The 15,264-nt window shown below is 35.4% G+C and overlaps 1 protein-coding gene and 1 long non-coding RNA gene across 2 annotated transcripts; one reads left to right on the plus strand and one right to left on the minus strand.

Moving 5' to 3' along the window:
* LOC104703793 lies at positions 668 to 2,174 on the minus strand. Its single transcript, XR_754245.2, has 2 exons — positions 2,092 to 2,174; positions 668 to 1,727 (listed from the first exon to the last, which is right to left on the minus strand). It is a non-coding gene; the product is annotated as an uncharacterized LOC104703793 (long non-coding RNA).
* On the plus strand, positions 11,532 to 12,491 carry LOC104703794. Its single transcript, XM_010419866.2, has one exon. The coding sequence runs from the start codon at positions 11,670 to 11,672 to the stop codon at positions 12,270 to 12,272; it is 603 nt and encodes a 200-aa protein (XP_010418168.1). The 5' UTR covers positions 11,532 to 11,669; the 3' UTR covers positions 12,273 to 12,491.

Raw genomic sequence — 15,264 nt, forward strand, 5'->3', positions numbered from 1 at the left:
TTTCTCCTCTCTCTCTCCTCGGATTTTAATAACCGGAAATTAAACCCGAACCGGAATCTAAACCGGATTTTTCACTAATTATTAGAAAATCGGAATCAATTTAATGTACCTACTAGAGTCATCTATGATCTATGTACTGGATTGAAATGTTCATAACGAGCCAAACCAGTGGATCTGTTTTTTTTTGGGTTGCCAAACCAGTGGATTTTGAAGCTGTAATTAAACATGTTGGTTTAGAGCGGTTCAAACTGGTTTTCTTGTGTAATGACTAATGTAGCATTCATTTATAACTTGGTGACTTTGGGACATGAAAGATATGTGATATATATAAAGTAAGGCTATTATTGTGGTTGTATTTAATTTCAACTAAATATGTTGTTACATTAAATATATAACTTTTTTACATTCTTCCCATAATTTTCAGTTTTTAAATTTTTTGGTCCATAACTTTAAGGAATAACTGTAACCAGTATAATAAATTAATCGATTCTACAAAGTACAAAAGCTAATTACTAGTGTAGATGAATTAGTGTTTAGTATTGATTTCAGACATTTTAGGATCTAGCTCTAGTGTAATAGAGTTATGGCCCCAAAAGTCATACACGATTAAATTAGAGTGTATTTATTTCACAATCTTAATCAAAAGTCAACTTTTTAACTAGGGGGATTCAAAAATAGGTCGTTTAGGAAAATTTATTCGAAGAGAAATATGAAAAATCGGTGAATTATATAGTTGACGCAAAGAAAAAAAAATGTAAATTAACAAAATAGCTTTCTTTTTATAGTATATAATACTAATAGTAACATTTATTGAGGTTTTTTACTTTCTGATAGTTGTCGTCGTGCTGAAGAAATGGAACACTGATGGCATGTGACTGTGCTTAAGGCGTAGGGTATGGCACGTGAGTGGAGCCGTGCTTTGCTGCTTTTCGGAAGATAAGAGCATTTGTGCTGGAGCTGGACTATTAATGGGCTTATAACAATGCCCACAATTTGATAAGTGAGACATTTCAGACATTTTTAGCCAAAAACAATCTTGTAAAATGAGACAAAGGAGTATTTATTTTTCAAAATCAAAATCATAACATATATGTAAAAACAGATGAGAGCGAGGATTGGAGATGACAGCAAAAATGATGTGAACTTAGAGTCTTTTTATCTTGAAAGTTATAATTGGCATCACACACTTCAATCTTATTACCATCATCCTAAAAAGGGCTAGTCTGCTCATTTATATGGTTTTCTATGATTAGCGAACTAATTAATACTAGTATTTTATGATGTGATGATGCCAATTTTCAATAGACAAAATGTATAACTTCAATGTACTATTTTTAATTTTGTCATTTGAAATTATTGGATTTGGTAATGGCAGTTGAGATTATGATTCTTTTTCGAACATAAATAGACATGTAAGGTTGTGAGTGAGCTAAGATATTGTCATTTTCTTTGTCGCTTATAAAAGTTACTTTCAAAAATCACATATGTTTTCGCTTTGCCCTGGACAAGTTTTGGAAGATTTTGAAGAATTAATATGATTTTTTTTTTGGTCAACGAAGAATTAATATGATTATACTTACATTTGATATCCTCATTGTCACAAAGTTGAGTAACGAGCATGACCTTCCCGCACCTGAGAGCACTAAACACCGTAAGGCTGTCCATACATGGAATTGTCAAGAAGTCTTTCTTTAGCTCCATCAGTTGCCAGTCCAATCCAACATGCTCTATATTATATCCACAAATAAAAACCTAAATCCATCATCTATGTTGTTTTTCAAACAAAAAGAAAAGGAAAAAAAAAAAGTCGATCAAGCAAAAAAAATTTGGGCCGATGGGTGAGTGGCAGAGAAAACCCCCCAAAACCTAAAGAAATAAGAAGTTCAGTTTTCAGATCCCTTAAAGAAAACAATCCCAATACTAATGGAGACAAGGACATTGCTAGTAAATTTGATTGATCATAAAAAGAAAAATCTTAGGCAAGGTTTAAACTTAATCTTAAAATTTCAGATTTGAAAATCTTAGTCTCTATACTATTAAATGATATCACGATCGAAAATGTTGTCAATCTGAGTCAAAATCGCAAATTACCGATCAGGTTCATGGGTTGTTCCAACTTTGTTGGATGTCTTCTTTCTTTCCCCCAAAGATGTCTCTTTTATAAAATAGTGGAGTACACTTTATTAAAAATAAAATCATTCATCTATATTATATATATATATATATATATTTTTTTTTTTGTATGTTTCTCATGCATACATATTATGTAATCTCTAAGTTTGTTTGTTCATTGGTTGGCTAATGATCGAGGGAATCTACAGATCCAATCTTGGCCTGCCTTACGGCTTTGCACATGGCCAATCATTTTCTCTTTATAGTTCTTGACAACCAATGCTTATAGCTTAAGAGATAGCAAAAACTATATCATGGTAATCCAATTAATCATTAAATATTTATTATGTATCTTAAAAAATACTAGTGATCGACATTCACTAGTCGACTAGAGTTCAAACTTTTAATTGTGATTTTGGTGGTTGATGGTTTCTGTTAATAAAAATGGTAAAAGCGGCAGCATATCACAAGTTTAACATGATCATGAGTCTCCTTTAAATATGTTAGTTATGAAAAAGCAAAATATTAGTAAGTAAGTTTTTTTTTTTTACATGATAAAAGATTAATTTATTAGAACCACGTTTTCATACTTCTCTCGGAAAGTCTTGCTGGTTTCTTCTGCCGGAACCGTCTAAAATACAATTTCGGCCATCACTTGAAGACACTAAGATTCAGCTCCGTCTTACAGGTGAGCCGGCATAAGTGACGCCTCTCACCAGAAGACCAGTGCTCCTCTCTTTCTACTGTAACATCCTTAAATTTGCAAAGAAGGAAGGAAGAATAAGTACCGTTTGGAAGAGCACAAGAGTATGGAGCAAAGAGAATATATCTTGTAGTACCTGAAGTACAAACAAAGAGGAAGACAGGTGGAAATCGTACCCAACAAATAGCCAGATCTGGTACTTCCTTACTCTTTATAGCTCCCTTTGATACTTTTTATAAAATCTCTAGCCAGGTGAGAAGAACTTTGACAAACTTGGAAGAAAATTTTCAGCCTCATGGCTAGAACCCTCTCACCTTTGTGTGAAGAACTTTTAAACTACACCAACGAAGAGCATTCAGCAAGTCGCTCAACGTAAACTTCTCCAAGATGGATAGTAGAATCCCCTATCATCTGAAAGGCAAAGCTAAAGCAAGTGACTACTCTCCTCACCCTAGGAAGAGAATAAGAGCTCCAGAGATAGACAATGCGGATCTTATTCAAGAAAACTCCCTCACTCTTATTGTAAGACTCACAAATCCAGCAGTTCAGAGGCTCTAGCCTCTCTTTTCTTTTCTCTCCAAACGCTGGAATCTGAGAGGCAAAGCTATGCGGTCAGATCTTGGAAATGGGTGCTTCCAGTTCATCTTTGAATATGAAGAAGACATTCAGAAGGTTATTGATAATAAGCCTTACCATTTTGACCAGTGGATGGTCATCCTTCAGAGATGGGAACCGATTATCTCTCCAACCTTCCCATCCCATATCCCTTTCTGGATAGAGCTGCAGGGACTCCCAAAACATTTCTGGGAAAGAGAAATGTTATACTCCATAGGAAGAGAGCTGGGAGAAGTTGTGACTCATGAGATTACACCAGCTGCAGTCAAGCTGAGAGTCATGGTAGATGGCCTCAAACCACTCACAAAGGAGACAATAGTGGAATTTAAGGATGGCAAGGAGGTCTTGGTCACCCTGGACTACAAGAACCTTAAGAATCATTGCACACATTGTCAAAGACTATCTCATGAAAAGAAAGACTGCCCGGGTCTAAAGCTTATTGGTCCCACTAACAAGAAGCATAGCATCTCCCCTCTACCTAAACAGAGTACAAGAGATAAACCACGACTTGACTACACACCTCGAGAAAATAGACGAGGATCCACAGAGAGACTTCCTAAATCCTCAACCTACAAACAATTCAGAGAATACTTACCCTCTAACAAGAGGAAGTATGATGATAGGTATCGAGGAGACTACTACTACTCTGAAGAAAGACTTACTAATCATAGTAAAGGACCGAATGAAAGATCTCCAGTTAGATCAACTGGGACATACATAGGAGACAACTATAGAACATCCGCTAGACAGCCTGACTTTTCCTCTAGACCTAATCTACAATGGAGAGAAAAACTTACCTCAAGGGATAGCCCCAGAAGGGAGTTCTCTGAGTCATCAAGATCAAAACGACCATCCCTTGAGAGAACACTGACTAATGAAGTTACTCCACCTCCTCCCCCCCCAATCCCTACAACTGAGGAGATAATGGGAGACCTTAGAGAAGTCACAGTGCAGTAAACCAGCTGTGCAGACCCCACAGAAAGCGCTGTAAGGAAACAAAGAGTATTACAAGGTGAAGCTAAGGATCTGATGGCAGAAACCGCAACCCAAGTGTTAAAAGTTGTAACTCTTGCAAATCAAGCCTACCTGAATAGAAGAGAGGAGCTTCAGAATGGCCCTGTGATGGAGACTCAACTGTTGTCTAGTCCAAACTCTGATCTCCCCATCCTATCTCTACAAAATTCAAAGAAGAAAAGAGGTCGACCTCCCCTACATAAACAGATCAACAAAAGTCCACTAAGACTGACTGGTGCAAAGTCAAGTAAGAGAAATAAAGTAATCATTCAAAGCTCATCTAAGAAAAGAAACACTCCTGAGAGAAATACAGAAGCAGTGGCTGGACCTAGTGGTTCAGGAAGAAGAACCCCCGCAAGACAGAGGCTGACTTTGCAAGAGGAACCAAACAGTGAAACTTCAAATAGAGCAGCACCAAAAGGAGTTATCATACCTGTCATAGTCAAACAAAAGGTGGATTTTCACAATCCACCAAATCCTCTTCCTTAAAAATTCTGAGCTGGAACTGTTGTGGGCTGGAGAATCCCATGACAGGCCAGCGTATACGTGAGATGTCCTCTTCTATCTCACATGATATACTATTCCTTATGGAGACGAAGAATACTGATGAAAATGTTGAAAAGATGTTGGATTGGCTGAACTATCCCTCACACACACTCGTCTTGCCTCATAGCCCTGGAGGTGGAGGCTTGGCACTATACTGGAAAAAAAAGTGGATGTTACAATCCTGAATACTTGTCAGAATTACATGGACACATCAATATGTTATGCGGGAAGACTTTCTTTGCCACATTTGTCTATAGAGAGCCGGAAAGAGCAAAAAGGAAAGCAATCTGGGACTTACTTACTTTACATGGTCGCAATAGAGAAGCTCCTTGGTTCCTAACCGGTGATTTTAATGATATTGTGGATCCTTCAGAGAAACAGGGAGGCCCACCCAGACCAGAAAGCACCTGCGTAGACATCAGATCTTTCATGGCTGAGTGCGACCTTTATGATCTGCGACACTCAAGAAAATTTCTCTCTTAGAGAGGGATGAGATACGACCACTTAGTTCAATGCAGGCTGGACAGAGCAATGTCAAATGGAGTTTGGGCCGAGGAGTTTCCATATAGTCATAGTGTGTACCTGCGCTTTGAAGGATCAGATCATAGACAACTTATGACTGTACTTGATCTCACAAAGAGAAAAAAGAAAGGTATCTTCAGGTATGACAGAAGATTAAAAGACAATGAGGAAGTTACAAACCTCATTAATGAAGCCTAGAGCTCTGACCCACATGATTCTATGGAGGAGAAGATAAGTAGATGTCGAAATGCGATTATAACCTGGACAAGAGAAACTCAGCAAAATAGTCAAAAGCATATCGAGGATTTAAGGGCAAAACTAGAAGAAGCAATGTCAAGCCTAGTCCCTAATCCTCTTCTGATCTCGACTCTTAACTCAGATCTACTGCTGGCGTACATGAAAGAGGAAGAGTTTTGGAAGCAGAGTAGCCGAAACCTTTGGCTGGCCCTGGGAGACAAGAACACGGGATATTTTCATGCTATTACTAGAGGCAGAACAGTGGTCAATAAATTTTCTGTTATAGAAAATGAGGAAGGAGTTCCAACCATTGAAGAAGCTCGTATCTTGAAAGTTATCACTCAATACTTCCAAACTTTGTTTACAACCCAGGAGGGAGAGAGAGCCACAACAGTCCATGATGCAATCCAACCGTGCATTTCTAATGAAATCAATCAAGTGCTAATTGCCATTCCATTTTCTGAGGAAATCAAGAAAGCATGCTTCTCAATTCATGCGGATAAAGCACCGGGACCTTATGTTTTTTCAGCTAGCTTCTTCCAATCTAATTGGCAGACTGTGGGGCCTCAGATCATAGTAGAGATACAAGACTTTTTCTCAGCCAATACACTGCCAACAAAAATAAATCTCACACACATCAGACTTATTCCAAAAATTCAGAGCCCCAAGAAAATGGTGGATTACAGACCTATAGCCCTCTGTTCTGTTTTCTACAAGATCATATCAAAACTACTGGCAAAGAGGCTCCAACCAATACTACAAGGAATCATATCAGAAAATCAGTCTGCATTTGTTCCTAAGAGAGCAATCACATAAAATGTTTTAATCACTCATGAGGTACTCCACTATCTGAAAACTTCTGGAGCTAAGGAGAGGTGCTACATGGCTGTCAAAACAGACATGAGTAAAGCTTATGACAGACTCGAGAGGGACTTTATCAAACTAGTCTTAGAGCGAATGGGCTTTCACCAAAAGTGGGTCAACTTGATTATGCAATGCATAACTACAATATCTTACTCATTCCTACTAAATGGCTCAGCTCAATGAGAGGTGTTACCACAAAGGGGATTGAGACAAGGGGATCCCCTCTCTCCATACCTTTTCATTCTCTGTGGAGAAGTCCTCTCAGGATTATGCTGTAATGCTCAACAAGATGGAAGCCTACCTGGAGTCAGATTGGCAACAAGAAGTCCGAGAGTGAATCACTTACTGTTTGCGGATGATACAATATTTTTCTGCAGATCAGATGAAAGAAGCTGCCAAACTTTGCTGGAAATTCTCAGAAAATATGAAGAAGCCTCTGGTCAAAAAATAAATAAAGGGAAATCAGCGATTACTTTTTTCAGCAAAAACGGAAGAAAACGTGAAAGAGAAAGCTCAACAGATTATGGGCATTCAAAAAGTTGGTGGCCTAGGAAAGTATCTAGGACTACCTGAATCTTTCGGGAGAAAAAAGAGGGATATCTTTAATGGAATAATTGATAAGAATCGACAGAGGGCCTTGAGCTGGTCCTCGAGGTTCTTATCAACTGCTGGGAAAGCCACAATGCTTAAATTAGTGTTGGCTGCAATGCCAACTTATTCAGTGTCTTGCTTCAAGCTCCCTGTTTCTCTTTGCAATTGCATAAAATCAGCAATGACTAGATTCTGGTGGGATGGATCATCAGAAAAGAGAAAAATGAGTTGGATTGCATGGACTAAACTTACAGAAGCCAAAACAGTAGGATGATTGGGATTCAGAGATATACCAAATTTCAACGATGCTTTGTTAGCCAAAATCTGCTGGAGAATCCTTACATATCCATCTTGTCTACTAGCAAGAATCATGCTTGGCAAGTATTGTCATTCAACAGCCTTTTTAGACTGCAATGTTAAAACCTCTGCTTCACACGGATGGCGAGGAATATGTATTGGCAGAGACCTACTGAAATCTCACATGGGAAAGGCAATTGGAACTGGAGCAGATACTTCTCTCTGGTATGAACCATGGATTTCTCTTGGCAAACTTATCACTCCCATGGGTCCACCTACAGAGCAGAGTTTATCAATGAAAGTGCAAGATGTAATCTGTCCTATTACTAAGTCTTGGGACAGAGAGAAAATAGCCAGGTTACTTCCAAGCTATGAAAAGAAAATTTTAGAGCTCAGACCTAGCATGAGGGGAGCCATTGACCGCCATATATGGCTTCTCTCTAAATTGGGAGACTACAACGCTAAATCGGGGTATCAAGCAGCCACACAGATGGTGGAAAAACCTGAGATACCAACAACAAATCAGTCAAGCTTTAACTGGATGAAGGAGGTATGGAATATCAACTGCTCTACAAAACTGAAGTATCTTCTCTGGAAAGCCATGAAAGATATATTACCTGTGGGAGAAAATCTCAGATCAAGAGGAGTGGAGAGTTCAGCACTTTGCCCACACTGCTCACAACCTGAAACCACTCTCCACTTGTTCTTTCACTGTCAATCGGCTCATGACGTATGGACTTTAGCACCGTTCAAAGCCACCTTCAACCCAGATCACATCAACAATATGCGTATGGGGATCGAGGCTTAAAAATCGTGGACTACTCTTCCGCCTTCAAGGGTTGGTAATGCACCTCTGCTCCCTTGGATATTCTGGGCTATTTGGACAAGTCGTAACAAACGAATGTTTGAGAAGAAACAACTCACAGCACCAGATACCTTGTCTCAAGCTATTTCTCAAGCGCGGGAATGGCTTGCAGCTCAATTTACCAAGCCCTCTTCCCACGAATCTCGCTCCCACCGCCAATCAATACCTTTGCCTGAGTCACACCCTGGTACCATGAATTGTTTATCAGACGCTGCGTGGAAGAAGGAATCAGGTTTGACGGGCTTTGGTTGGATCTTTATAGATCCAATTACAAAATCAGAGATCCATGGCAGATCTTTAGCATCCAATGTCAGCTCAGCTCTCCTGGCAGAGGCGATGGCTCTCCATCTAGCACAACAACACGCCATAGATCTTGGATTCAAAAACGTCTTTTTTGCTTCAGATTCGCAGATGCTATTCAAAACACTCAACTCGGAGCCCTCTTCAAAGGAGCTCTATGGGATTCAACACGACATCCTAAATCTCTCTCTCACTTTTGATGAAATAGCTTTTTCTCATGTTCCACGGACCTTCAACCGTCGGGCAGATGAGATTGCTAAATCATCTTTATTATTTGTATTAATGAATCTATCTATCGAACCGATTGGACCGGTTTAGAATTTAATGAAATCAGGTTTTCGACAAAAAAAAAAAAAAAAAAGATTAATTTATTAGTTGCAATCATTAAAGGAATCATTCATTCATTGAACTAAAATAGTGGGATTAGTGAGCTTTATTTGGCCACCTAAATTAGCTAACATTGTAAACTAATAAAGGATTCGTGTCTGCGTAAAGTACATTTAACGTTTGTTATACGGTGTTTTCTGTTCTCACTTAATATAGTTAGACATTCAATTTGAAAGTGCATGAGGAAAAAACTATATTTATGTTTGCAGGTCACTCGAGATGGTATTACTATTAACATGAAGATGAAATTCTACAAACAAAATTCATAAAGAATTGTAGGTCACACAAAAAAAATTATTTAATAGAAAATGGTGTCTTTTCATTATCTGCACTTGCAACCACTTTTGTACTTGAAATTTACGACTATTAATGAATAGAATAAAGCAATGCAAGATGGAGGGACTAGGATCCCTACCTACGCCTTTCTAATTTCTACAAAATGTGGGATAAAGAGGACAAAGATGTTATGTTTTCGTTTGAAAAATAAACTGTGAATTAATTGAAAATGTAAGATGAGCATCAATGCAAAAAGGAAAATTAAAACCAAAGGTACAGTATATAGTAAAGATTTGTTTTCTTGAATTGAAATAAAGATTATTTATGGTTTCCTTCAAAAATATTCATGAGCCTATTTATGATCATGAATTCAAGATCAATTGAATTGTTTGGTACGTCTAAAAACAAAGCTAGGTTTGATCCTTTGCACTTGTATGCATGCCTACGGCCTATCTTTGTTGAAAGCAATTTCACATTTTTACAATCTATAAGATATATCATAAATACTATTGTGAAATATGAACTATCAAGATATATATATAGGATGATACTATAATTTTTGGTGGGGCTTATCATTGTGGGACACTGAGTGATAACAACACACTGACCGTTTCATCTCACAAAAATACAAGTACTACACTGACACCAAAAAATTCATAAAACTCAAAATTAGTTCCCTTCAAAGCTAAAGTATAATAACATTTTTTTTCTTTTAGCTTTTGTAGTAATTTTCATCAATCCTCCATCCATTGTAACAATATAATGTATGCAGTAGCTGTAAGATGTGTTATCATCCAACAATCATGCTGTATCATCCAAATAATATAAGTTTATAACATTTTAAATTTATTTATTGTAAAATATTTTTTTAATAAATTTTTCTCTTGTTGAAAAGAATAATTTGATAAGCTAACTCATATTACACGGATGTGATTATTTAGTTAATTAATTTGCTTCTGCATAACTTTTCTAATGTTAAAATAAATATACAATTGTGGAAATGTCTAAATTAAGTTGTTGCATCGAATAATTCGCCGTGTTGTATGTAATTTTGCACACATGCAAATAGATGATTGTTCTTCAGTTTGTGTATTACGAGATAATTGGCCACAACAATTGATGATATAATTAATGAGAAAAAAACCCTATATATAAAGAATTGTGTAATTTGTCAACATTTGTAGTGTAGTTGTTTTTGTTAATTTTTTTTTTTTAACTATATACTTAAATTGAAATTTTATCTGATTGCTACTTTTGGATAGAGTATTATAAAAAATAAAATAATGTGTAAGTTTGTAAGTTGTAACTGCTATTTTACTAAAACCTGTCTGATACTATTGTCTCTCATTCTCAGCCGTTCAATGTGGCCAGAGTGGGGTCTCTATATTTTGTACAAAGTACGTCGCAGAATTTTACAAGTGGAGCTCTCTTGCTTTTGTTATTCAATAATTCTATTAATACACCAAATGCTTATTAACTTTTGAAGTTGCCTAAACACACATATATATAGATTCCACTTTTGATTTGACCAAAATACAAAAAAAAAACAGATGGTTGAAGTTAAAATTCGATTTGTGTAAGATGACCGAATATTAAGGACATTTATTGAGCGCAACATATTCCATGGTTTGTTTATGCAAAACTTCATCTTTTCATTAATTTTCTTACACTTGATCTCAAATCAATATGAAATTTTAAAATTCTTTAAGTTTTGCGAATGTTACATGAATTTCATAGCAAAAAATACAGTTTTTACATAAATGTTGTGTTAGAATAATATACAATTTAAAAGACTATGATTTCAATATAATTGTAGACAAGTCCCTAATTTATGTTAATAGAAATGTGAAACATAAAGAAGTGTCAAATTAATAAGTAAACTTTGTGTGAAAAGTGTAAAAATAAAACCGAAAATAAAACATAGAATATTTGGAATAAATCCTCAGCATAAAAAAAAAAAAAGTATTGCCTTCTAACTTAGTTATATTTTTACTAAATGTAGCTATAGGATCATCCAAGAATATATTTTTGTTTTTTTGGAAAAAGACGAATATTGGGTTTTAAATCTCTATATATTAAATATAGGGGATACTTTTGTAAGAAATACATAACATAGGTGCCGTATTTAAAAAGTTATTTTCTGTATTCTGTCACATTCTTTTGTAGTCTTCTGCTCAAAGATGCTATATATACCTCCTCCATTTCACTCGGTGTGAACCTTATAGCAAAATCTCTAATTAATTAATCCCTAAACTAATGGTTAATTTTTTTATTAAGTAACTAAAATTGAAACTAATCATTGATTAAGTTTAGAGATTAAGAGGAGGGTGAAGCAGTTGCATGGCAAAGGGTCGTAAGCCGACGACGACGATGAGCAGAAGCGATCGATACCTTGGAAGCTACGGCTACGGTGACAGTCACGGTGCTTCCGTCACCGACGAACTAGAGCTCGCCGAGGAAGACATCTGGTCACCGGCAGTCATTCACGACACCACCGCCGAGACAGACGAGGCATACCACGCGTGGAACTTACGCGCTACCTTGGGAAAAAACGGGCGCGTGGGAGGGTTGTCGCTAGCTTTCGAGGGCTCTTTGGCTGCGCCGCCGCCGATCATCGTGCATCAGATAAACGACGGAGACGATGAAAACCGGAGGAAGCTAGCGTCGTCTGCGCCGGTAAACGTGCCGGACTGGAGTAAGATATACCGAGTCGACTCGGTTGAGTCGATACACGAGTTGGGAGAGGACGATGATGAAGAGGAGTCTAGGATGATGATGCCGCCTCACGAGTACGTTGCTAAGAGTCAAGCACGACGGAGCAGGAAAATCGGAGGTGTAGACGTCGGCGCGTCGGTGTTTGAAGGCGTCGGAAGGACTCTCAAAGGCAGAGAACTAAGACGCGTTCGCGATGCGATTTGGAGCCAAACAGGGTTCTACGGCTAAAAGTATAAATTAATTAATACTTTAGATTTCAATTAAAATTACTTGTTTTTTTGTTTGTTTGGTAATAATTAAAATTACTTGTTTTTGTCAGTATAGAAGTAATTTTGTGATTTTGCATTTTTTTTTTTTGTTGTAATGAACGAGGCCGAAATTTCAAGTTCCTCGTATGTTGTTGTTTTTGTCTATAAGTATATATTAAATTGCAGAAATAATTTTGTCTTTAATTAGTTTAATTAGCTGGGAGTTACATAAATTATTTTAAGTGCAACATGAGTTTTAAAAAACATAGAAGAAAACGACATATAAAAGATATATAAAATCATCTGGACTAAAGTAATAAGTAGTTTTTATTTTATTCCCACAATTATAATTCCATGATTTAAATTCAGATTTATGAAGATCAGATGCTGTCTTCAAATATTGTAACGCTCCAGGCTTACTTAGATAAAAATTTAATAATCTGATTAATAAATGTTAGATTATTAATGAGCCTTTAGGTATAAAATATAAATAATCAAATTAAGTAATTGATATCATGTGGAAAGGGAAGTTGTATAATAACAAGAACAGATGTGTCCTTGAAACATAATTTATGTAAACAGTCCAAAGAATCCACTCCAAAGTGGGCACTTCACGAGCCAGAAGAAGACACTATTTTTTTTTTAGTTTTATTTGTCTTTTTTATCAGCAAAGACCATGATGGTGAATCAATGGCTTAGCATATACATTGAAAATAATAATTTTTAATGGATCACTAATTAATGAATTCTGACATTTTTGTTGTTAAGTAGATCATTATGATATTAAAAAAATAAAAAATAATTTGAGAATACCGCTTTCAGTAAATTTGCGATGCACGAACATTACCATATTATCTAAACATTTCATATATCAAATGGAGTTGTTTATAATATGAATAAGACGAATCAATGTAAGTTACAAAAATGTATTTTCATCATATATGTCTAACTGTAGAAATTGTAAAGCTTTGAGTTTGAGGGTACATTTTATAAATCTTCATTTGGAAAAGATGACGTACATAATTAAAATGGTAACGTGTTTTGTTAACTTTTTTTGTCAACTAAATACTAATGTGTAATGTTTAGTGTGTGAAAATGGCAATGCATGGTGTCATATTCTCTCCTTCCTCAGTTCCTCCATTTCTTTTCTCCAATCTTTTGTTATCTTACCCAAAAAAGAAAACTATTAAAGAGAAAAAACTAATATGATATGAGATGATGGTGAGAGGAAAATCGATGATTTACACAATTTTTGAAGGGTTTGATTAGTAATCCTATACTATTGTAGTATGGAATATACGGTTTTGTGTTACCAATCAAACCCAACATACCAAAACATTTATATGAATATGGTATTCAAACTTCTAGTTTCTAGACAACAATAAAAAATGGCTAAAAAATGTATTATGCTTGTATATTATTAAAAAATAAGTAAAAAAATATCATAATCAATATTAATATAATAAAAATATCTCTAAATTACATAATTACACAAATTTGTTTCCTTCATTTTATTTGACTAATTTTATTTAATTGAATATCTTTAAAATATTGTAGTGAGATGCATATATAAATTAATAGCAACATATGGTTTGATTATGACAAGACGACCAATATTCTGGGAATATGCCAATTATCCTTACAATAAGAAAAAATATGATATAGAACTCAGTAGCCCACTAAGTTTAAATGAATCTTTTAATGTTACAATAAGAAGATAAGAAAAAAGAAAAAAAATTCTGTATTTTTGTTAGGTTATATGAGAAGAAGAATATTATTTTGTCCAAATATGCGCAACTCCTCCAGTCCCCCACATACACAAACCGACCCAACATTCACTTTTGACTAAATGAGTTACATATGCAAAGTAAACTGGATATTTATGCTTACAAGCATTACGTGTAACTATATCATACGGTCACTTGATCCTACAACGTAGTTTTGATTAGTACGCTTTGATTATTATAAGTTCCAGGTGATTTCTAAATCAATTATAGTTGATCAATGTCTCTCCTTGAAGCGTATTTCGATGGGTACTATAGATTCAAGACTTGCCAATTATAATATGTGTGAAATGCATACATTGTTTCTTTAACGTATACTCGAACCATAAATAATGGGAATTCATTTCTTTTCATAAACAATTTTTTTTCATAAAAAAATCGAAACCTTATCGAATCGTATATCAATACCTAATAATGTTAAGGAAGACAATGGAGTAATGGGTATAATAGTGAATTAGTGATCAATGAGAGTGAGTGACATGAGTTTGGAGACTGTTGTGTCAAAGCATATAATAGAGGCAATTTTGTCGAAAATGTTTTGGGGTCTCTTTGGCTCTTTTGTCACTCTGCCTTTATACAGAAAAAGTCCCTTTGAATAGAGAGTTCTCTTCATGTCTCTTCCCAACCTCTCTATTCACCGTTCATTTAATAATAATTTAGAATCTTTAATTATATTTGTTTTTTTGCCGACATGTTTCTGTTGAAAATATTACTATGTTTTAGAAAAGAAAACAGATGAGAGATCAATTACTACATCCCACAAATGTATGACAGAAAAAAAACACCTACAGAAAATTGGATGAACCCTTTTTTTGACAAGTGTTAGGACCAGAAAATAGAGATTTCCGAAAGTGAAACTACTTAATTTAAGAAAAAAGTCTTTTAGCAAGAATAATAGATTAACATTAGGTCCATCAATTTCACTATTGCATTACTCGCAAAGTTAAAAAATGGTATTATATATACATTTTTGTAGTAAGATATATACTTTAGTGTTTGATATGATTCTCTATAATAACAATTATACCATCATTGACTTGATGCTTTATAGTTGTAATTAGATTCTCGAAGAACTATATATAGTTACATAAACTGCATCTTGTAGGGAAAAAATTATCCTAAACATACATTATACATCCGAATTATAAGTGTATCTTTACAAAGAGCCAATGTTTTTCAATCATCTAA

Source organism: Camelina sativa, chromosome 7, assembly GCF_000633955.1.
Source record: "Camelina sativa cultivar DH55 chromosome 7, Cs, whole genome shotgun sequence".
Lineage (NCBI taxonomy): Eukaryota > Viridiplantae > Streptophyta > Magnoliopsida > Brassicales > Brassicaceae > Camelina > Camelina sativa.